Consider the following 21965-nt stretch of genomic DNA (forward strand, 5'->3'; position numbering starts at 1 on the left):
CCAAACTGTATTTAATATTAATGCTCGTGTGTTTTGAAATAGCAAAACAGACAAGAAAGCGGAAATATGTTGTTTTCAGTGGAAAATATATGCGGGTTGGCATATCGCAAAATATGGAAAGTATTTAGCAGCTGTTCACCTGTATGTCTGTCAGTCAGGAGCACAGGGTTTCGCTCGCACAGTCTCGCCAGACAGAAATACGCTTCACCCCAAAACACACTTCACCGTCACTGCTTCTCTTCCAGTCGGCGTCTCGTGGGAGGCCGTTACCGAGGTTCGCTCCTCTCACTTCTGCTGCTGCTGCACTGCAGAAATAACGTGCAGGTGTCCGATTGAATGCGTCACCCATCAACACTGGCAATGAGACGAGCATTACACTAATCAAATCAAGTGCTCCGTCCATCTCTGCACACACCGTTCTCATCACATCCTCAGCTGGAAGCAGCCAGACAGAGAGAGCACGTTTGCTTCACTACACAGACAGTTTTAATTAATGTTAGAAAACAAAATGCAGTCAGGAGTTTATCAAATAAAACATGAGAGCTCTGAAGGGCTACATAGTGTTTCCAAAGCGGGGGTTTGGGAGTCACAACAGAGAAAACAAACTTCCTCGTCTGGAGACAGTATTGAATATGTCTGTTACAAACATACAACATAACATTTCCCCAAGTAAAGCAGTTGTGTATCAGATATTAGGGACATATCTGGTGACATGGGCCAATACACAAACTTCAGAACCTCATTAATTGTCAGTTATTGAGAACAAAATAGAAGAAAGGGATGCATTATTAATTTACAGTTACAGGTTTCAATGGCAACCTCATTATTAAACACAAAAACAACCAGAAACCAAAATAGAAATTTCTCTGTTAATTAAAACATACATTGTGTAAGGCATTCATGAATGAGTTTACAGGAGTGGCTCTCCGTTAGGACAAAGTGCACTTGGCCAAGAAGGACAGTATTTACCATTCATCATGTAAAAATAGACTTCATGATTTTTTTTTTGTCGACAGCATGAATTTATAGGAGTATAAAATGAACGCGTCTACTGTCTCTAGACCGTCTGCACAAAAGCAGCGCTCTTTCCGACGCCTCGGCCTGACTGTTGAGGATCACGTTACTGCACAGCATGAATCAAAACCCACAGCTCTGTGGTGAATCTGCTCCATTTCTGCAGTCTGAAACGATCTTTGGTGAAAATGTAAACAATTGCACCAGAACAGAAAGTAAGGCTTTAAAGTCTTGAGGCAAAAAAAAACCAAAACCAACAACTACACACATCATACAAATATCTGTTTACCTGATTAGGAGTCCTGTTACTAGCTGTCAAATAGCATGGGTTAAGTTAACTTGCCCTGGCTTTCTGTCTGCTCAAAATAAGCAAGCCAGAATTCAGTATCGCCTCTCCCCCTTGAACAATGAGGAGACAAAATGCAGAAAGCTTTGCAGTGTATATTATAATAGTCTTTAAGATCCCTTTATGATATTGATTAACTGAGGCGTAATGAAATAGCAGATAGCTGCGGTGAGCAGGGTGATTTGGGGGTTGAAACAAAGGCAAGACAAGCAAAAATACACGGGTGAAGATGGATAGTGATAGTGCACAGGAGGGCTAAAGGCGTCAGTGTCTCCCTGGTCCCAGACATAAGGCACATTAATAGGGCATACAGTATTGTCTCCAACCCTAATCTGCCCCTAATATAAAAGTCAGCCTGCTGGTTTGGTATGACATTTTGCAGCCTACACTTGAGCATCATCCCCCTCATTGAGTGCAGGACACGTGTGCCCCTCAGTCTGCAGTCCGTTCATTCAACTATCCACCTACCCACCCACCCATCTGTCAGTCCACTTTCCCAAACTGTCCTCTACCACTGCTCCCAGCTGAAGTCGTCCCCACCTCCAAACACCACAAAGAAGCCGAGGATGGTGAGGAAGATGACGGCGTTCCCCGTCATCACCAGACCGCAGGCGCCCCACTGGATCTGCAGGAGAGAAATATCCTCACTGAAGTGGCCAAAGAATATCGGTAGCCATGTGTTACAGATACAGATAAATGTGTTACCATTTTCTATGGTGCTGCTGAAAGCAAGGTTACATCTATACCAAGTAATTAAAAAATGGCTGCTGTGTTTACCGCAGGGAAATCAAATATTTCAGCACGAGTAAAGAGAACTCACGGTGAAGTTGCGGGCAAGTATAATAGGCAGCCCAAAAGATGATACGACGATGCCAGTTGTTATGAAGTAGGCCAGCTCTCTGCATGCATTGCTGGAGGAGTCGGTGTCGTCGCTGAGACGTCTGGATATGAAGGTCGGGATGGGGCTCAATACGTAGAAAATGAGGACAAACAGCGGCCAGTATACCCTGCAGAAACAGGTGTGGAGCGGTCAGTGATTTTATGACACAAGATAACATGAATGTGGTGAGTGGTACTAATGCGTGGGCATTAGCTCTGTCTCAAGAGTCCTATGGACAAAGAAATCACAACAAGCAAGGGACTTTTCATTTCACAATAGACAAGTGAGCATGGAACCATTCAACGTAATATTACATTGAAACAAAACACTTAAAAAACTTCTCCTCATCCTCAACAAAATGAAACTTCTAAAAAAAGAGGACCGCCCTGTTTTACACATGAAAACAGTAGTATGACCGTCTCAGCTCTAGGGAAGATTTTCAACTCTGAGGTACTAAACTTTAATCTCAACCTGAGTTTGAAATTTTAAAACAGAAAGCCTGCTTTAAAAACTAGGAATGTTGGATTGGAAAAGAGTGTGTTTACTGAGCAGAGGGGCTCTAATGAAAGGCATTATGGAAATTGTAGCATTTCTGGAGTTTTATCAAATTTGCAGGTCTCTGTTGGGCAGATTTTTACCATCCTTTTTCAACCTTTATCTTTTTTTTTTTTTTTTTACACACATCTCACCATCAACATTGTTATTTATATTATTCGACCTTGTGTTCTCACCATTTTACTGTTAATCGTGATATATTCTAGTCTAATATTATTTTACTGTCTTACTGTATTCAATGTATTTATTTCTATATATAAATAATCAAGCAATATAAATTAATATATACGTAATATTACATATATATCAATTTATATTGCTTGATTTTTTTTTTTATTTTTTTTTTACTATAATCTTGAAGACTCATCTTTTATTGTTGGATTACTCAATGAACTTTTCTTGTCTTGTGTGTGTGTGTGTGTTATTCTCTAATCCATTTTTATCATCCTGCATTTTGCCATGTTTGAAGAGAACCTACCCGTACTGTTCCAGTGCACAACCCAGCAGAAGAAATGTCAGTCCAATGGCTCCACTGAAGGACAAACCAACCAGTGCTGGAAGAACAAGAGACATGAGGATCTTTACGACCGCTGCAGCAGCAGAGAAGTGCTTCGGTCCGAAGTTGGAACCAGAAACAAAACTGAACCGGGCTATTCTCGTAGCACTTGATATGAACTTGTTTGCAACGCTGAGTTCACCGGTTATTATAACCCGAGCGACACCAATAACTCACTACTTATCAACAGGCTGGTAATCTCATAGTGGAAACAAGACAGCTCGCAGTCAATTTTACGATTCGCGGTGAGTTTCGAAATGATTCAGCAAAGGTTTTCAGAAATGTCGAAAAGTAGGTTCACAAAGTTTTACAAGCTGCGCGGCTGCGTGACGTAAACATTTAACTCACAGCCGAGCAACGAAGGCTAACGTAAAATACCTTTAATGCCGGCCATTGCGATAAAAGTGGGACACTTTTTGTTTTTGAGTTTTGCTCTGTTCTTTGTATTGTTTACGTGCTCGGGCTCTTCTTCTCGGTGGGTGAACTTCCTGCTTCCTCCATCGGGTTTTCCTTCTTTTCCGTCACGTGACTGTCTTAAAGCTGCAGCAGCGCTACGTCATCCGGGCATTTAAACGACATTACCAGCTGAGGGATGAAAGAATGACTCACACCATTAAAAACAAAAAAACACACACACACAAAAACCAAACAAACAGGATTTATACCATCACATTTTCGTGTCTGTCAGATTTAGCGCGCTCCCGTAGTTGTTGCAATCCCTCGTGACGACAAGCGCGAGACGATTGAGCGCGCGGTCACTGGGGGGTGGTTAAAGACTCACGTGCTTTCAGTGGTACCTGTCACTCTCGTGTTTTAAATGGAAATATACTTTTTGAATCCACTACTTACAACTTTTGTGAAGAACAGTACTTGAGTGAATGTACTCAGTTACTTTTCACCTCTGTTTGTATAATTATAAACTGTTTCATAACTCAGCACTCCCAATCATTCCAGATTTGAATAGGTTTGGTACATTTGGTTTACCTGTTTTGAAGCTAATGGACCCACTCATTGTGTCAATGAGTTTGCACATAGGGTTTTTCTCACAAAGTACCTTTTTCTCCTTCATTCGCTGCCTCCTCTCGAATATGGCTCATTCTGTAGTACCCTTGCAAACTGACAATGAGCAAAGACAGCGATTTTGTCTTGAAGTGGTGCAATATCTGACTGAAAATGTTCGTGGAAGTAAAAGATGACCTGAAATGAACCAGAGCTGAACTCAGTGGGTCTTCCTCTTGTTGTGCTTCAGGTAACATGGAGATTAAACACAAAGAAAGGTACAGTACTTCAAAGGGCATTGGTGATCACAGGGCTGGACCAGATGTTTGAAGACTCGTGCGGTTGCTGTCCAGATGGAAATCATATAGCTGGCTCCTTTCCTTTTACAGCTTAAATGCTTCCTGCTTTAGTCTGATATTGAAGCTGTAGCACTTTCAGGACAGTAAAGTATGAGGCTCCTCATCATGATGGAACTAAAAGGCTATCTTATTTTCTAGTAAACGATATTCTAATGTTGCCTTGTTGCTCTTTGTAATTTCAGGGCTGCCTTGTTGGAGGAGTGTATTGTGTTTGTGTGTACACACTCGAGTGAGCTTGCATGTTGTCACCCATCCTCAAAGCACTCAAAGCACCAGATTATTGTTCAGTAACGAGTTTTAATTTCCCTTAATTAAGGAGTATGGATGATCCAAACAATAGTTTGAGGCTTTGAAGTCGGAGGAAACACCCTGCTCTTTCGTTTGAAAATGAGCACTGGCTGCATGAGGAAATTCACGTGTGAAACTGTATTTTACTTTCTCATTTCCCTCAAATCTGCCTCTTAATAGTCTTCAGTGCTAAGGAGCCATAAAGCAGACATCCTGAGCATGTTGAGCCATGTCATAAAACAATGTGAGAAGAACTGCTTCTATAAAAAAAAAGAGTTTCACTGAGGAAATGAAACTACTCTTTGTGAGCCACATGCTGCGTTTAATTGGACAACGTTAAGTCATGATGAGTTGTTTTGATCACTAGGAGTGCTGATGATTTAGAAACCACACTGCTTTTGTGCTTAGTGGGTCACTGGTGCAAAGTACAATTACAGATTTGACTAAAACACGTTTATTTATATTATTATTTATTATATCTATTTACTGTTGAATAAGAAAAAAACACAAGGCACACATGAACCAAAAATAAAAAGCTGTTTAATGTGTTACACATTTCATTTCACTGGCTTTAGTTCAAATGCACACAGTTGCATGTAAAGCAGCTACACTTTGGAATCGAGGCTCTGTTTGTAGAAAAATCAGGGCAGAAAAAGAAAACGACAAAAAGGGGCATTATTTCAGTGATGAAGGAGTAAAACACACAAGGAATCACGTGATGATGGACGGGCCACTTCGACCTGTCCGGTGGTGAAGCTGAGAAATCTTCAGAGCGATAGTTGCAAGGGGTGCCAGCATCACCTGTCCCAAACACGGATGATAAGGTTAGAGAGAACATGAACCTGGCTGCCATATGCCACTGATGTTAATTTCCCCATAAGCATGCAGGTTATGCTTGCTCATAGTCTGGTTCCTCTCAACCAGCAACATTGATCCAAAGGCGTGTCAAGTCTTGCCTGTTGTGACCAAACTGTTTGGAGTTTTTTGATACTTTACCTGTGTGTCCTCTAAAATGTGCTCCTTCTCATAGCTGTCAATGTAGATCCGGACTGTTGCACCGTCAGTTGCGGTGCCACTGAGTCTGTAGATGATCCGAGAACCGTCAGAGAAGATTATCCGCAGTCCCTGCAGTGACAACAGCCCGGCACAGACCATGTGAATCTTTCAGGATTTGCAGGCTCAGCTCAGCGGCTCTGATGCCGACAGGATACGAACATACCCAGTGACCAGCTGGTACGTTCTCTAGCTGCACACATAACAACCTGATCACTGCAGAAACACAGCAGAGTGTGTATCCTGTACCTGGTTCCTGGAGATGGTGCTGTCTGCTGGATCGGTGTACTCAAAGTTGTCTGCTTTCTCCACCTGGTAGATTTTGTCCTCCACAGCAAATCTCTGCTTCACGAAGGCCTTGTCTGCGATCATAATCTCTAAATCCTCCATCATCTCACAGGCTGCATCTATGTCCACATGCTCATAGTCATATCTGGGCAACATCAAAAACAAACAACAACAACGACAACAACAAACAGCTGTTAATGACAGAATTAATGCTTTAAAATATATATATATATATATATATATATATATATATATATATATATATATTATGTATATGTGGCAAATGTTACAGTTATGTCTATTTGTTTTTGATGCTTGTTTAGTGTTAGAGCTGTTTGTCCAGTTTGTTTTTAGTGAAAACAGTCCAGATTTATTTTGTAATGACTTCTTTCTAAAGCACATTTCTTTACTAATGCAGTTTTTTTTTAACATTATTTGTGACCAAATGTAAGTCAGTGGACAAAATACTTGTATCCAAGATAAAATTATTATTTTACATTAAGCTTTAATATACTGAAATCCCAAAAGTCATGATTTTACATTTTTCTTTCAGTGTAGTTCAAGCCTTTAATAATCTGTAATGACATAAATGTTCCGGTAGGTGTCAGTCATGTCCTGTATGTATCTTTTTAACTTGTTTCATTTACCATCTATAGCAGCTAATTGAATGCGTAGTAGTTCTACTTAGAAATAATACTTTTTTGTTACGATACATTTTTTTTAATTAGCAGAGTAATTTAGAAACAACTCTAGTTTTGACAGGTGTGTCCACATCTCACCTGGTGAAGTAGTTCCTTCCGTATTTTACCCAGTGGTCCTTAAGAATATCTTCCACGCTCTGCCTTCTGGTGGCTAAGATGGACAGCCATGCCAGCACAGCCCAAAGTCCATCTTTCTCACGGATATGATCTCCACCTGAAAAATGACATTAAATGAAGTTTACCATGTACAGATAAATTAAAACCTTATTTTTTTCTCGAGCGGTATTTGAACTAAGATTAAACATCTTTTGATGCTATAACTTCCTGAAGAGTTACAGTACCTGTACCAAAGCTTTCCTCTCCACACAAAGACAGCATGCCTGCATCCATTAGATTCCCAAAGAACTTCCACCCAGTGGGAGTTTCATATAGCTCTATTTTTGTTGCCTTGGCCACTCTGCAGGGAATACGATGAAAGACTTTTCTAAGAAATCACAGAGAACCTTTGCAGCAGCTTAAAGAGCACAACAAGAGTGAGCTGTTATTAGCAATGCGTATTTGTGAAGTTGCATCTGTGAATGTAAAGAAATGCAATGTTTGAATCTTAGTTAAAGATATTTTTTTGTGTGTTAGATTTGGCCATAACTCTGAAAAGCAGCAGCACTTGTTTTTTTTTTATGTTGCTTTGTGAAAATTCAGGCCAAAGTTTTACCTGTCTAAGGCTGCACTTGTGGGCATGCTGCGGGCGAAGCCTCTCACCCCTGTGTGCTGAAAGTATGGGATGCAGAAGATGTTGTCAGCAATCACAGCCACGGAGTCAGATGGGGTGACGAAGAAGCCGTGTTTACCGAAGATCACGTTACTGTCCTAGAAAGCCGACGGAGAGAGGTAAGAAGTCAAGGCCTCTGTCTGGTTCATGTCACTTCAAGATGTGAATATGTGATTTGAACCTGCATTTTATGATATAATTTTATAAATTCTATTAAAAAGTGGACTTAGTAAGTCAGTGCACGTACTCCATCACCATCAAATGCTGCACCAAAATCATACTGTCCGTCTCTCATGCTGTCAACCAGATTTGTAGCATAGGTGAGGTTAGGATCTGGGTGGAGACCCCCAAACTCCTCCATAGGGACACAGTTAATGGCAGAATTGGCAGGACACCCCAGCTCCTCACACAGGATCCTCTTCACATATGGTCCTACCACTGGGGAGCAGACAGAGGACACAGAGACAGGAACCAGACAAGACTGATGAACCACTGAAGTCAGATCTGGTGTTGGACAAAGTAACACTGTTTGTATTCCTAAACAACATAAAAACTTCAGGTTGGCCTCTCAGTGGATCAACCGTGAGTTTCTGTTTCAGTGTGTGGGGACACTCAGAATAGATTTAGTAATTAATCAGTTCTGACGAGCCCATGTTACCTCACAATAGAACAAAGCTGCAACAACACCTCAGTGATCTTTAATTTATTTTGTTTCTCTGTTATATTGGCTGCTCATTCTCATCAATGATATGAATTAGGTAAATGAGAGAAATGGGGAAGTCATATAGATTATAGAATCATGATTGACAGACAGATGTGTTATTGGAATCAAAGTATTGTATGTGACCCAGAGGCCAAACAGAGCATCATCAACATCCAATGTCTTCAGATTGCAAATGGCACAATTAAAAAAACACATATAAGTGAAGCTGGACAGTAATGTATAGACATACACTGGTCTGTGTGCTGCTCTTATTGTGTTTAAGACATGTTTGTGTTTTTGTTAGATATTGAAAGAGGAGCTGAACAGGCTGACAAAAGAGGATTGGATGTTGGGTCCAGTCTGATTTTACATCCAGCACAGTTTAATGCATAAACCCTGATCTGAGGAGACTTTTTGAAAATTGGAATAAACTTTTTTAATTTGAAAACATTTAGTTTTGTTTACAGTTCAGAGATGTGTGCTAGAGACATTTTCTCTCACCTCCGTGCACGGCATCTATTCTTATCTTGATGTGGTTCTCGCCCGATAGAAGCTCCTTCAGAGCAGCAAAGTCAAAGATGTTCCTCAGCAGGTTCGCATAGGACTCCACAGAGTCCACGATTTCCACTGGACACAACCAGAAATGAGAAACAAAGCTGTGTTAACCGTCAGAAAACCATTGATTTTAAGTCCTCTTCTGACTAATTCACTTATATCTGCTTACATGAAATCCATATTTATTTATTTCTAAATAGGTGGTTGAATTGTTGATTTCAAAAGATGTAGAACTTTCAAAAATAAAGTCATTCAAGCACCCATCCACACGTACCACTGTTCTCTCACACTCCCTTCATCCTCCTTCCTTTGATTTGAAGTGATAGGTGACAGACTAATGCTGCACCTCACCTGTGAAGGGTTTGAACTTATTCTCCAGGTCAAACATCTGCTTTCCCAGAGTTGTCAGATCCACTCGCAGTCCCGGGCAGATGGCAAACTCCTCGATGGTCCTGCTGATCTGAAAGATCTTGTTTGTGACAGCTTCCTTGGCTGGGCCTGGATGCAGTAAAAGGTTACTCACATGTTGTGTACGATGGAACTACAAACATTCACTATACTGAAGATAATATTATTTTTAATTCTGGATGTTTATTGGTAAAACTGTGCCTGAACTTTGCCCCAGATTTCTGTCAACACAAAGTCTCAACTTTAACTGTGTCTGAGCCACATATCTGAATGAGGCCTGGTGCAGCCTTGTTAAATGCCTGACTTCTCCCCTAACACTGCTGTGCACTTGGCCGATGCCTCTGCATGCTTCCTCCTCTCAAGTTACCATACCTCCGTTGGCTGTATTAAACTTTATGCCAAAGTCTCCATCAGGTCCACCGGGGTAATGACTGGCAGTGAGGATGATGCCTCCGATGGCTTTGTACTTCCTGATCACACAGGAGATGGCCGGCGTGGACATGAGCCCATGGTGTCCGATGATCAGACGACCCACCTGAGGAAATGTCACACAGGTGTGTTTGAGTTGGCCGAGATGGCCGTAGTGTGTCTTGATATATCTGAGAGAGGGAGGGGCGGGAGGGCTGACGAATATCAGGTTTGGTGTGTCCTGCTTCTTCCTAAGTAGAACTAGAATTTAATTTAATGTGCGACAGCTACGACACATCAAGAGCAAGTCCTGTCCTGCGTAAGTGTGTCTAAAATTCCTCTCCATATATCATTCAACCAAGAAAGTATTAGAAGCTCATAGTTTGTATAATTTAAACCTGGGGACCATGAAGAGCTCATTACTGGTGTTGGCAAGAAGGCTGAAAACAGAACATGTTTGATATTTTTCTATTTGAAGACAACAGAGCTGCGATTATTCTGCTGATTTACAGCCTCGTATCCTAGATTATTCTGCTGTTGAATTGCATTACATTTTATTATTCTCAGTCCTTTGTATTGCTTATTAATCATCATAATCACTGTTCTTTCAGCCCACAAAATATTGGTTTACTTTGTAAATATTTACTGTTGAGCAATAAATAAATGTGAATATTTGATCATTTTCCAACCAGACATTAATCCAAGAGGGAAAAAGGTCTTAATTATTAATGATTTCACCAAAATAAAATACTTTTTTTTTACATAATGCTAGGTAAGGCTGTAATGTTCTCAGATTTGATAAGTATATGCTGTATTATTTGGAACTTTCTTGCTCAGGTGTTATACAGATGAGTCTGATGCAGGGTCACAGTGGCTGCTACTTCTACTTTAGGACAACTGTAATCCAGAAAACTCAAGGAAACAACAGTAAGTGACCCATGAATGTTTAAAAAAAAAAAAAAAAAAAAAAAAAAAAAATCTAATTTCATTTGATTAACAATAACAACAAAATAAACCCAAAAATTCTATATGACTTAAAATTAAGATTTATATGTACCCAATATCAGTTTGTTTCTTTTTTCTTTTCAATTTTGATATCATCTAATATTCCCATTAATTTATTTGTATCCTGATTATTGTTTTTATAATAATTTGAAGTACTGAAATTCCTGCCAATCAGTTTGAAAGTTATCTATTACAACGCTTTAACTTTTAAACATCTGTTTTGATCCAAAACTTTCCCCCAAACACAGCCAGGTCATTGAGAGGCTGGTACTATCAGTGATAACGAAGGGATGGGAGGGTGGGGTCACATGGACATACGTGCAGTCATCTGCACGTAGGGTCTGTCCAAGCGCACACTCACCCGCCCACACATACACCCGCTTACCAGCATGCACACACACAAACAAACAAACAAACACACACACACACACACACACACACACACACAACGTGAGCAAGTCCACACACATGGTGACACTGACCCCGTTGGCAGCTGCCATCTGCACGATGACCTCAATAGCTGCTCGGTTGAAGAAGCGTCCGTCTCCCCCCACCACCACGGTTGAACCCTGGCGGTCACGCAGGTCAATGGAGGAGAAGATACTCTGGATGAAGTTGTGCAGGTAGTTCCTCCTGGACTGAAACACGTGGACCTTTTTCCTCAGGCCGCTGGTGCTGGGTCTCTGGTCAGGGTAGGGGGCTGTAGGGACGGTCAAGACCTGCAGAGGACTGTTCTCCATAGTTTAAAAACTGAGGTTTCAATTTAGTGCTGCAGGGTAGAGAGCTCTTCAGAGGGAAGTCCACTGCCAGTTGACACGGGGAACGGTACAGAGCTTGACTCCTCCTATTATTTCAGCAGGGTTACAGTGGTACTTCTGCAGCCCAAAATAACCTTTCAAACTCATGTGTGTGTGTGTGCAGAGGCAGGCCGAGTAACTGAAGACACTCCTTCACACATGTGCAGGGAGATCACTGTCAAGGCTCGCACGCCCAGTCACAAAGAAGTGTGTGTGTGTGTGTGTGTGTGTGTGTGTGTGTGTGTGTGTGTGTGTGTGTGTGTGTGTTTGGGCGTGTCAGGGTGGAAATATTAAGGTGTTATGGGAGCAATTTATTCATCTGTGAGGGGTTGCAGCTGTGCTTCAAGTAATGATATATGCAAAAAGAAGGCTGACATCTCTCATCAAACACTATTTCAAGAGAGGATATCACTCTCTCCTAATGCTTGTGAAAACAGACAGGGAGAAGAGCAATTAGAGCATAATGAAATGAGTACATATGGAAGAGTCTGTTTACAAAACAAACATAATATCTCAAATCTAATTATACACCCAGCACAATCAAATCACAGTGGAAAGCATCTGCAGGAGACGGAACCACACTGCCCTCTAGTGTTTATTAAGTGCTCCTAACATCACAGTACAAAAGATTCAGAGTTTTAGTGTGTATTAAAAACATGAACACGCATCATTCATTCATGTTCTAGACTTTGGCATCAAAACAAAGTGTTTTCAGTTCGAGGATGAAATATGGATGGTAAAAAAAAAAGTCTCGACCAGTAGCAGAATCACGAACAATTACCCAAAATAAAAAAACTACAAAACACTAAGTTTTTCTTGGTCTGAGCAGGTATAATCAGGAAAAGGGTTTGATAAGGGCTATCTTTAGTGAAAAATCTAATCATCTGTAGTCACCATCATACTTTTATTTGTTTAAGTTAAATAAAATAAAGAAAATATATCAAAACTGAGAATATAAAGTACAGATGAGTGTTATCGATACCAATCATTCCCAACTGTTGTTCTTGTTGTCCTTTGCCACACGCAATACATTTTATGCAGATTGTTACATTTAAATAAATTGAAATGAACGAACGAAAGAAGTAATCAGAAACTATTTAAAAAAAACAATTAATCATAAATGAGTCATTTTTTAAGCTATATTGCCAAAAAGTCCACCAAAGGTATCGCTAAACGATGGAAAACTCTAATGGATATTTTTAATTATTTTCTGACATCATTTAAGTATGAGACAAATGATTAATTAGAATAATAGGCAGTTTAAGCAATAGTGAAAACAATCTTTAGATTGTATATTTAAATGATGTTTAGAGGACAGTAGGGCCAAAATATTTAAACAGTATCTTCTAAGACAAAACCAATTAAAGAAAAGTCTGTAACGGAGATGAGTATGTTTTGAATTCTTTTAAATCAGGTTATTTCCTCCCTGACCCTGCAAATATATCTCATGGCCCTTTTTAGGGGCGCCGCCCCAAATGTTGGGATCTATCATATTGAGAGTCAATGTGACCCAAAACAAAAACTACTCATTTCCTTGTTTAAACTTCCTGCCTATAACCTTTGACCTCAGCGATGCAGCGAGTGAAGATACATGTTCTGCTCTGGTATGAGGATCTTTACAATAAACTAAACTGTATTTCAGTGTATGTTAGATTTCACAATATCTTTTGATGTTCTGTTATGTTAGAAACTACATGCACACTATCCCGGTCATGTGGGGTAACTCTTATTTAGGTTTTCTGTTTGGGACACAGCAGCTTTTTTTAGTGCTCTTTATGGTTGATTTGAATCTACTGGGACACACGGAGGAAGCCATGTACCTCGCTGCCCAGGCCTCCTGAAACTACGGCTGCCCACATTAGGCACTGCTGAGGCTTTCCAGAAGAGGCCACTGTTTAATGCTAGTTTGAACTGAGAACTTTCAGAGGAGAGTGAAGGTGCTGGATCAGAGAAAGACGCCTGACTCAGAGGAAGCTGATGTGGAGGAGGTGGAGCTGGGGGAAGCCACACGATGGAGAGACATCTGGGTGAACCTGAGGGAGTAAGACGCCTTCCGGCTCATCTTCCACTGGATCCCTCTCTTGCGCTCTGATCGCCCCTTTGGTCTCACGTGGAAGTATTTCCCATTCAGGTTGGTGTCTCCGCAAGCGTTGAACCACCACCCACCTAGAAGATGACAGAAATGACATGTTGTGCAGCTGCTACCAGGAGACAAGTCTTCATTAACCCCACATGGGAATGAAACATTGTGTGCATCTGCTGCACCTGTTTGTTGGTGAGCACAGTTATAGTCCGGCTGCCTGTCGTGGTCCCTGTCCTTGGTGGAGAACATCATGCCCGTGTGGTTGCTCATGAGGTCAGGCAGACTCCCAGACAGATGTGTGAGGTGAATAGTGTAGTTTCTGTCGGGACCGTTAAGGTAGAATCTGTATTCGATGAGGCGCCTGTCCTGTTTCCAGTCCTCCAGCTGGATGTGAAGGACAGAGTTACCCTGAGAGGAAAGAGAGTGGATCCTCCTCAGACCCAGCCAAAACTCCCCTGAGAGAGAGAGAGAGAGAAAGAGAGAGAGGGAAAGAGAGAGAGAAAGAGAAACTGAGAAGTCACTGAGGGCTCACAGTGGACATGAGGGAACAATCAACTCACAGACACTGATATTTACAATATAAAGTTACAAACATTACAATCATGATATGAAGCAAATGTATAATTATGCAGGTACAAATTGATTTTCTAACATCCGATGGCAAATAGAGTCTCACCTTGAAAATCTCCAAAACCATTTTCATACTTCTCCCAGGTTTGGTCGAAATTCATTGAACCATCCCTCCTCCGCTGGATAACTGTTGCTCCGTAGTCTTTATGAAAGAAAGAAAGAAAGAAAAAAAATAACAACATGGATGTCTTATTTTAGAGCTCACGTCATTAGGATTCCCATGTACTGTCGTACTTCTACAACTTTTTGACCACTATTTGGCAATAGCTTTTCAAGGTATTTAAATGCTTTTGTTATCCCCTATTGGAGCTCCAACAATTAGTCAATTAGGTAGTTGAGTGGAAAAAAACCATTTTCAAATACTTTGTTTCATTTTATTAATTGTCTTCTTCTTTTTTTTTTTAAAAGCAACTCTGTCAAATACTTGATGTTTGCAGCCTGTTAAACAAGAACATTTGCTTCTTTCCTTTATCACATATAACAATAAATGAATTATTTTTAGGTTGTGGTTGGTTGGACTGATCAAGCAAACAGAAGATACAGCTTTGGGCTTTGTGATCTTGTGATTGGCAATTAATGAATAATGAAAATAACCATTCATTGGAGTCCTATTATGTGTATATGAGTTTGAATTGTTAGTGGCTGAGTCTGTCATTCAATTCTGATTGCCTTCATATATCAGGAAATGATGGTACTTTATCTGACTGACTCAGCCGCACTGTTGACTCTTCATAGTTGCATCAGAGCTACAATAAGTCACCACCAACACAAATACAAAATCAGTTAAGGATGCCAACTTTACAATGGACTTCAAGAGTAAAAACAAAAATAAAAAAGTGAATAGTGATTCAAAGAATTGAAGGTTTGTCCTGTGAAAAAGTTAGATTTTTTTAGTGAGACGTGGAATACCTTTACTCATGTCACAAAAGGCCATGAAGGGCTCCGATCCATTGGGTCTGATGGCGTAGATGCCGCTGACTTGCTCCCCACTGGTGAACAGCTCGCTGCAGTCTGACGGCAGATCTGTGTCCAAAATCACACAAATCCAATGTTGAAACTTAAAACTATCCCGAAGAAAGTTTCACTGAAAAGCAGAGAAGCTAACGTACAATTGTACATGGAGGCCAACAGTTTATATTAGCAGCATTATCAGGAAAAACGTGAGATAATTGATTTCTTAGGAAGTATTGTGGAAACACACAGCAGCTGCTTGCTCTGACTCTATAAAACTGTGTGAATGTGAAGCAGAAAATTGCAGGAAATTTCCTGGACACATTTGCAAATCATGAGTATTGACCCAGAACGATTGAGCATTTAACCTCTTTGCCTGCTGATATAATGTATAACAAAATCCTAAAGTAACTCCCCGAAATCTCCTCATCTTACTCATCATTTTGTCGATACTGGTCGAGCGTGAGGTTAGATAAAGGCTGAGTGTTGGCGCTTCAGTGTTGAAGATTTCCGACATCCTCTCGATGGTCTCCTGGGCGAGCGTGTTGGCTGTAAACTGTGGAAAATGATCAGGGAAACACTTTACCTTGCAGACATAATCCTCAGACTCACTGTGAATTGTAGCTCCACACAATAAATGTTGGGTTGTTATTTTGCAAAAGTAGAAATTCTCCTAGATTTTTTTTAGAAACATGAATTTACAGCTCTCAAGACCGAAATGCAAATGTATTCAGGACTGAGGCGCAGCCTGTGAGTATTAAAAGCACGGGCAGTTCCTTCATGATGTCAGCTCCCTCCAAAGATTTAAATTCTCAATTATATGGATAGCACAGCAGCATGACTCCATTAAAGTTTCTCCCTACCAGCACAGTTAGTGCAATGCATCAGGGCAGCTCATAACTCAAGAAGCAGGCAAAATATTCTCAGTGGATTGAAGAAAGAGCTCCTTCATTTGCACAGCAGCAAATTAAAGGTTTGAACTTCTAGTTCATTAAGGGACTGTATGGAAATACTGGGGTGAATAAGAAGGTCTGAATCTGATATTTCATTTTCTAAATAAGCAAGAGCTTTCTCTGCATTATTAATATTTGACATGTATGTTTCTCCTTCAGTCTAATTAATTCTATGATGGCTGGTAATTATTTACCTTTTCCTCCAGGAGCTTAATCTCTTTCCTCTGTTGGTTGAGCTGGTCACTTTGTTCCCTCACAGCCTTCAGCAGCTCTGTGATGCTCTGCTCCTGGCCGTGGATCACCTCCTGTTCAGGGCAGACATTCAGAATCATGTAAAAGAATACTATACATAGTAGTGGGAGAAAAAAAAAATGCAAAACAAAGCTTAAATACGGATAAAAAATACACATTACTTCTTAATGTCAGTGGTGTAAGTATTCATAAAGAAAATTCTGTCAAAAGGTTGTTTAGTAAAGAACATTATGACATTTAAAAACTAAGTATGAAACGAGTAGTTTTTTGTGCTTTAATTTCTTTTTTGTGCACATATGTCACAAAATAATAGGAAGCCAAAGAAAAAAGTTGTCATCTGATCCAGAGTACACATTTTGTATTTAGTGTTACATAATCTAAATTACATTTCTGAAGTATGTCCAGCTCAACAATCCAAGTGCAGGTTTCCTGTCTAACCACGGGTCACTCACCCTGAGGCCGATGATCTCAGTCACCTGATCGCTCGTCACCAGGCCGTGCGACAGGCTGCTCAGTTTAACCTCCAGGCCCTCCACCTTTGTCTGGAGTCGGCTCTTCTCCTGCATGATGCTGTCCATCTTGGAGCTGATCTCCTCAGAGAGACCCTTGTTCTCCTCGTTGTTGGCCTTCAGCACTACAGTGGTCTTCTTCAGCTCCTCTTCCTCCTCCTTGATTTCACTGGCCAGCACCGACAGCTGGTAGAAAGAGTGGTCGAAGATGTTGAGCTTCTGGAAGATGTCGTTGATCTGCCCCTTTGTCTTTTGCACGAACTCCCGCAAGCTCTGACCCAGCTGGAGGAGGCCATTCGCCAGGAGACGCACATCGTCCAGACCAGCGAAGTGGGACCGGGTTTGAACGGGGACCTCGAGGTGGAGGGCAGGAGGCTCTGCTTGGGCTGGGACAGACGTGGCAGCCAGGACAAGTACGAACAGAATAAGTGTTACTTTCATGTTGTTTTTGCTTCTCCAGCTGTCTGTCGAAGATATCAAGGTAACAACAGGCAGCCTTCACTTCCCTCTGTGACTGGACGAAGAGCTGCGAGGTGAAGACCCATGGCTTTATACTCTGTATGGAGCCAGGTCAATAATTAACCGCATCATCTGATCAATTGTTGCATTCACCACTGCACGCCAAGCGTGCGCCTAACACAAACCCTAAACCTAATCCCAACCCTAATCCTAATACCAACCCTAACACTAATACTAATACCAACCCTAACACTAATACTAATCCCAACCCTAATCCTAATACCAACCCTAACACTAATACTAATACCAACCCTAACACTAATCCTAATACCAACCCTAACCCTAATCCTAATACCAACCCTAACCCTAATCCTAATACCAACCCTAATCCTAATACCAACCCTAACACCAACCCTTACCTTAACCCTAACCCTGACACCAACCCTTACCCTAATCTTAACCCTAAATCTTACCCTAACCCGAACACTAACCCTAACACCAACCCTAATCCTAAAACCAAGTCTTAACCCTCAAAGAGCAGACTGTACCCATGTCCCCCCTACAAGGACAAGAGTTTATTCTGGTTCCTCCAGGCTATCACTCACAGCTACAGTTTTATTTGCTGTAATTATCAATCAATCAAGGTGGTTAAGTGCGATGATGGTGAAGTCAAGTGTTTTTCCCAAGTAGTTGTACTTGTAGCTGTGGTAAAGTTTCAGCACATACTCAAGTGTTTTAAAATGAACCCGATGTCTACACCCACGAGGATGCACACACATACACATCAATGAAAACTAGACTCTCATTTGTAGTGCATTCTCCCGTTCAGTTTTGAGAGGGAGTATCCCCCGAAAACAGAAACGCCGATCCGTTAATTATTAACTACCCATATGACGGTTGTGTGCGCCTCACAGTGTGTACACAGCAAACTCAGTCCACAACACAGACTTCAGCCAAGGCCTCTGCTCTCTGAAGGTAAAATGTGTGGATGCAAACAATTACGAAACATCTAACAGTCAATGGAGGTCATGGAGAGTGCAAGATGGCATTGGAGACAAACCAAGGTAGGGAAGGGGAGTCAGTGAACATAATTTTCATACATGTACTGGGACTGAAGGTCCACTGAGCTCACAAATACAACATGTTTAAATCATTAGTTATCAGAAATATTGCTAGTTGCCTCTACAACAGCTCAGATCTATTTTGGCATTTACGTTCCACAATAGACAAAGATTGGTGCTATTTAGCAAAAATTTGCAAGCAAACATATAAAATTAAGATGTATTAGCATGCAACTGACTAATTTTAAAGACTAAAAGATCTGTTAGCATGGCTGTAGTCGTTTTGACTTGTTTCATTTCTCTTGTGCTGTCGGAACCCAGTCCAGTGATTCCTGCTCAGTGTAAAGGTCACTGTCATGCAGGTGGTCAATGCCCCTTCTTTCTTTCTTTCTTTTTTTTTTTTTTTTACAGATTATTTACGCAGCTCTATCGCCAAAATGCCACAAAGTGCGCATGTCACAAATGATGCAAAATAGCATGGAGGTGATCAGTGAGCTTTTTGTTAATCTTAGTTTCTGCCAAGTGAGAGCAAAAGCCTGTCTGTACTGCTAGTCTGACTCTGTTGGGTCCATTCATCCAGAAAAAAAATGTTTAATATGACATGTGTCCTCAATTTTATTTTCTATTTTTTTTTATTATTATCATTATTTTCATTTTTTATCATTCTATTTATTTCATTTGTAAGGTTCCATGTAAATTATTAAATCTACAATAAATGTTACCATTTGATATATTGTAGCAGAGTTAGCCTTAACTCTGCTACAATGCAGTCCCCAAAGTAGGTCCAAAATGATTTATTATATACATATATATACACAAAACTTAATATTTAAAATTTGAAAAATGACACAATTTAATGATATTGTAGCAGTTTTTTCTCAGTCCTCATAGATAAAATCAGTATCATAAGCACTAACTGTTACGGTGACTTAAATTGCTTTTTCTGTTTGGCCTCCGGCTGCTGCTAGAAAGCAGATAACATTTCATAATACTATTTATCTACCATACAAGCGGACTATTTACTCATTTGTTTGAAATCCCCCAAAGCTCATAACAGATTATTGCACAGCTGGCATGTAGATGAAGACGAATTCCAGCTGCTTTTATTAGATTTAGTCATCTTTAATTTGAAATAACATTTGTTGTTGAGGGTCTGTGGCCTTTTGGGCAATTGATTGGTCTCATTTCATAGGTCACTGTTACATGACTACAGGGTTTAAGTTCAGTTCAGTTTGACTGAACTACTTTAAACTCTTCCATCTGGATTGTGTGGTTTTAGTTGTTTTTTTGAATGTCAAACAGACACTGAACAATACTTTAAAAAAAAGCCTAAAAAGCATGTTGATATTGACTGATTACAATTACTGGCATGATTGAAAAATGTTTCGGATAATTTAATCAATATGAAGCTTCAGTGAACACTTTTTCAGGCTAAAAAAAACCCCCTCAGTTTATTCTTGCTAAAAAGAGGACCTGCCTCTTGGCAAGTTACAGAACCTCCAGCTATACTTTCCACCAGGAGGCAGCTTCCACTTGCAATAACAGTCAAATGGGAGGAAAATTAATACCCTGCAGCGGGCAAGCCTCATGTCTTATGCATTTCACTTTGCGGGCCCAAAATATCTATTTGCGTTAGTTGATGATTAACAGCTTATTTTTGACCTAATATTGTAAGTAAATTACAAACTATAATTTATAGCCCACATTTCTCCTCGGATATGACGCAACTCTAAATCTTTCCATGAAACTGCCTTCGAGAACAGTTTTGCCTGTTGGCTAAGTTTTCGGCTGTATGTGGTCGGTCCGTCAGCAGTCATTTGGTCCAGTAAAGCCTGATATTTTTTTTTCTCTCTCTCCCTCCAGTCAAACCACAATCCCTCTCGGAGTCAGTTGTCTGCTTGGGTAATGGAAAAGGAGTATTTCTTGCTAATTCTTGCTAATTCCTTTTCCATCCGTGGCGGGGCACAAGTCAGTGGGTGCAGCTCCTCCAGCGGCATCGTGTCGCAGACTTTTCATGAACATCGCCCTGTTTGGTTTTTGCTTTCAACTTAGGCTCCGATTTTCACTGTAAGGCATGTAATGTGGGATTTGTGTGATGGGACACATGGTTGTCTTGGCCTGAGGAGATGAACTCAACCAGTTGTAGCCCAAAACCAACACAGACGCGACAAAAAAAATATAGAGAGGAAAGGAGAAGAGATGAGATGCAAACATAAAATATGAAATGAACACAACGACAAGAGCAGAAATATCATCAGAGGACCAGGTTAAAAGTCCACAGCCATGCTAGCGGCTCCTTGCGGCTTTATTTAGATGCAGTGGTGCTTTGAGGTAATGCTAACATTCTCACAATGACAGGCTAACAGTTATAATGTCTAAAAAGTTGACTATCTTAGGTTTGTATTTCCGGATGCTAGCACTTACACATTATCCACCCTGGTATCACTCCAAAGCATGTAATACACCCATCAGTCCATTAGAAGGAACCCTGTCAGTTTCACTTTTTGCCTCATTTAGGCGTGAAAAGTACATAAGTATGTGTGTCCAGGGTTGAAGATTGTCATGTGACAAAGTGATCAAATTAACATAAGGATGAGGTTAAGGATGTTTTACCTGGGAGACTCGTGTTTGAGTCTGTGACAGAGTTTTTAAGTAATGTATGTAAGTTACTTCCATAAAATAACGTATTTAACTTATGTAGCGTGTGTTAAGTAACTTATGTGACATGCATAACCCTCGTTAAGTAAAAACATTAATATTTCATCTCAAACAATTATGCTTTCTTAAACCTTATCCGTGTAGTTTTAAGCCCCTTCTCCACTGACAGGAGGGGGGTATACTAGCTGCAGGAGAAAATGAAATCCAGAAACGTATCTGATACCAAAAGTGAGTAGAGGTGAGTAGAGTAGAGCTGGTTCCATCAGTGGAAATGTGGCTGTAGGTGTCTAAACCTAAGGCACCTTACTTTTCACACCAAGGGGAGGAAAACGTGACACTGACACAATATCCTATAGTGGACCGATGACTGTATTACATTGTTTGGCATGATACCAGGTTGACTTATCCTAAAGCAAGACAAAGAGGAAAAGTTAAGGAATCACCAAAGCCAGTACAATTCATATTCTGCGACTATAAATGTCTGAACCAAATTCTTTCGTAATCCATTCATTACTTGTTAAGACATTTTAGTCACAGCTATGTCAACCTCATCATGTCAAAGGAGGAGAAGTTAGGGGATCGCTGAAGTTCTAACAATTGATCCCGTGGCAAACATGACGGTCTGGACCAAATTTTTTGCCAATCAAATAGATTTTAACATATTTCAATGGATAACTTATTAATTGCGGTAACACTACATACAAAAGTCAGAGGAATTAACCATA

The 21965-nt window shown here is 40.5% G+C and overlaps 3 protein-coding genes across 3 annotated transcripts; all 3 read right to left on the minus strand.

Annotated features, from left to right (window-relative positions):
- Positions 1–463: 463 nt before the first annotated feature.
- LOC138207412 (leptin receptor gene-related protein) lies at positions 464–3924 on the minus strand. Its single transcript, XM_069164615.1, has 4 exons — positions 3730–3924; positions 3274–3349; positions 2181–2367; positions 464–1985 (listed from the first exon to the last, which is right to left on the minus strand). The coding sequence occupies exons 1-4, from the start codon at positions 3743–3745 to the stop codon at positions 1869–1871; spliced, it is 396 nt and encodes a 131-aa protein (XP_069020716.1). The 5' UTR covers positions 3746–3924; the 3' UTR covers positions 464–1868.
- A 1614-nt stretch (positions 3925–5538) lies between these two features.
- Positions 5539–11674, minus strand: LOC138207331 (phosphoglucomutase-1-like). Its single transcript, XM_069164488.1, has 11 exons — positions 11370–11674; positions 9847–10009; positions 9418–9564; positions 9013–9138; positions 8056–8246; positions 7752–7906; positions 7381–7496; positions 7118–7253; positions 6300–6483; positions 5994–6122; positions 5539–5798 (listed from the first exon to the last, which is right to left on the minus strand). Exons 1-11 carry the CDS (start codon positions 11625–11627, stop codon positions 5709–5711), a joined length of 1695 nt encoding a protein of 564 aa, XP_069020589.1. The 5' UTR covers positions 11628–11674; the 3' UTR covers positions 5539–5708.
- A 587-nt stretch (positions 11675–12261) lies between these two features.
- Positions 12262–17567, minus strand: LOC138207442 (angiopoietin-related protein 3-like). The gene is made up of 7 exons (XM_069164658.1): positions 17006–17567; positions 16496–16606; positions 15784–15904; positions 15307–15420; positions 14444–14539; positions 13950–14222; positions 12262–13850 (listed from the first exon to the last, which is right to left on the minus strand). Exons 1-7 carry the CDS (start codon positions 17501–17503, stop codon positions 13630–13632), a joined length of 1434 nt encoding a protein of 477 aa, XP_069020759.1. The 5' UTR covers positions 17504–17567; the 3' UTR covers positions 12262–13629.
- Positions 17568–21965: the final 4398 nt, after the last annotated feature.

Source organism: Embiotoca jacksoni, unplaced genomic scaffold (genome assembly GCF_022577435.1).
Source record: "Embiotoca jacksoni isolate LCO1_2020_lvr unplaced genomic scaffold, fEmbJac1.0.p SCAF_31, whole genome shotgun sequence".
In the NCBI taxonomy this organism is placed as follows: Eukaryota; Metazoa; Chordata; class Actinopteri; family Embiotocidae; genus Embiotoca; species Embiotoca jacksoni.

Coding starts and splice junctions, on each gene's coding strand:
- LOC138207412 (XM_069164615.1), bottom strand. Junction 2,368..3,273: donor TGTGCACTGGAACAGTACGG/GTAGGTTCTCTT, acceptor CTGTTTCTGCAG/GGTATACTGGCCGCTGTTTG. Junction 1,986..2,180: donor TACTTGCCCGCAACTTCACC/GTGAGTTCTCTT, acceptor TCTCTCCTGCAG/ATCCAGTGGGGCGCCTGCGG.
- LOC138207331 (XM_069164488.1), bottom strand. CDS start 11,627: ATGGAGAACAGTCCTCTGCAGGTCTTGACCGTCCCTACAGCCCCCTAC. Junction 10,010..11,369: donor AGATGGCAGCTGCCAACGGG/GTCAGTGTCACC, acceptor ACATTTCCTCAG/GTGGGTCGTCTGATCATCGG. Junction 6,123..6,299: donor GCACCATCTCCAGGAACCAG/GTACAGGATACA, acceptor TTGTCACTGCAG/GGACTGCGGATAATCTTCTC.
- LOC138207442 (XM_069164658.1), bottom strand. CDS start 17,503: ATGAAAGTAACACTTATTCTGTTCGTACTTGTCCTGGCTGCCACGTCT. Junction 15,421..15,783: donor CAGTATCGACAAAATGATGA/GTAAGATGAGGA, acceptor TTTTGGACACAG/ATCTGCCGTCAGACTGCAGC. Junction 13,851..13,949: donor CTGTGCTCACCAACAAACAG/GTGCAGCAGATG, acceptor GTCATCTTCTAG/GTGGGTGGTGGTTCAACGCT.